The 1462-nt window shown below is 44.0% G+C and overlaps 1 protein-coding gene across 1 annotated transcript; it reads right to left on the reverse strand.

Annotated features, from left to right (window-relative positions):
- Window positions 1-81: 81 nt before the first annotated feature.
- LOC104982251 (casein kinase I isoform beta) lies at window positions 82-1402 on the reverse strand. Its single transcript, XM_010831602.1, has one exon. The coding sequence runs from the start codon at window positions 1291-1293 to the stop codon at window positions 283-285; it is 1011 nt and encodes a 336-aa protein (XP_010829904.1). The 5' UTR covers window positions 1294-1402; the 3' UTR covers window positions 82-282.
- Window positions 1403-1462: the final 60 nt, after the last annotated feature.

Here is a 1462-nt window from a genome sequence, read left to right on the forward strand (position 1 = left end):
ACAGGCTACTCTTCTGAAATGAGATCTCTCAAAGCAGTATAGTTCAAAATAAAAGATTTTAATTAAAATTGGCATAGGTACAATTTCCCCACCAATTTGCGTGTGTCAAGCATTTAGTGAACTTTTCCACTTCAAAAAGTGAAATAGAAAACTGGATACCATATTTAATTAATTACAGAGCCTTCAACTCAGGAGACAATATCTCTGCTGACCAGAGCCAGTTGACAGGGAAATGAATTTGCTGCTCATCTTCTGCTCTGTCTTCTGTTCCTTGATTCAAATTTAAGAATGTTTCATTTCACTTTTGGTTTTGTCACTTTTGCCTGTGGGGGTTTGGGCCTGCTGACCCACCCCACTTGAAGAGGAAGCCTGCTGTTCTACTTTCTGCTTTAACACTATCCAATCAAATGCATAATCATGTTGGTAACTGAGCTTCCGGAAAAGCAAGCGAAAAAGCTGTCTCAGGTACCTGTAATCTGGGGCTTCCTCAAAGGACAGCGTGAGACAATGCTTTAGGTACATGGTAAATTCTATAGGAAATCCCTTACATAAAACATCAACTGGTGTGGTCATCTTCATTTCACTGATCTTTTCACATTTTTGCTTCAATGTTGCAGCCTTTAGGCCTTGCCATGGCAGGCTGCCTCTATTAAAATACATCAAAACATATCCTATTGATTCCATGTCATCTCGGCGACTCTGTTCAATACCAAGATGGGCACTGATGCTAGCACAAAAAGGAGTGCCAATGAGACTTTTACCAGATCTGTAGGGTATGTGTTGCCCTGTTCTGTTGTCTCTGTACTTCTTGGCCAAACCAAAATCAATAAGGAATAACTCCTTCCACTGCTGCCCAGTACCCATTAGGAAGTTTTCTGGTTTAATGTCTCTGTGTATAAGATTCTGTGTATGCACATATTCGATTCTACTGATCATCTGATCAGCTAACATAAGTACAGTTTTCATTGAGAACCTTCTTGAACAGAAATTGAAGAGATCTTCAAGGCTGGGTCCCAGAAGATCCATGACTAGCACATTATAGTCTGTTTCCTGACCATACCACCGTATCTGGGGGATGCCAACCCCACCTTGAAGAATATTATAGAGTTCCTTCTCATATAACAACCGCGGCTGCCTGGTATTCTGCGATTCTAATTTTACTGCCACCTGCTCGTGGTTGGTGAGGTCTATCGCCAAATGAACGTGCCCAAAGGAGCCAGAACCGATCTCCCGTACCAGTTTATATCTCCCTCCGACAAGGACATCGGCCTTGGGTCCACTGCTGCTCGCCATCCTGAGAGACAAAGATGGGGTTGGGGTTAAGCTCTGACACCTCTAAGGGGACGATGGACGCCCCTAGGGCTCGTCCACGGAGCAAGGTTGTGAAGGCAGGTAGGTTTTGAAACAGAAAACGCTGGCTGTTTCTCAGCGTCACAGGGCCCAGAATCGGCCAAGGGGAACC

This window comes from Bison bison, unplaced genomic scaffold (assembly GCF_000754665.1).
Source record: "Bison bison bison isolate TAMUID 2011002044 unplaced genomic scaffold, Bison_UMD1.0 scf7180017864529, whole genome shotgun sequence".
Classification (NCBI taxonomy): Eukaryota; Metazoa; Chordata; class Mammalia; order Artiodactyla; family Bovidae; genus Bison; species Bison bison.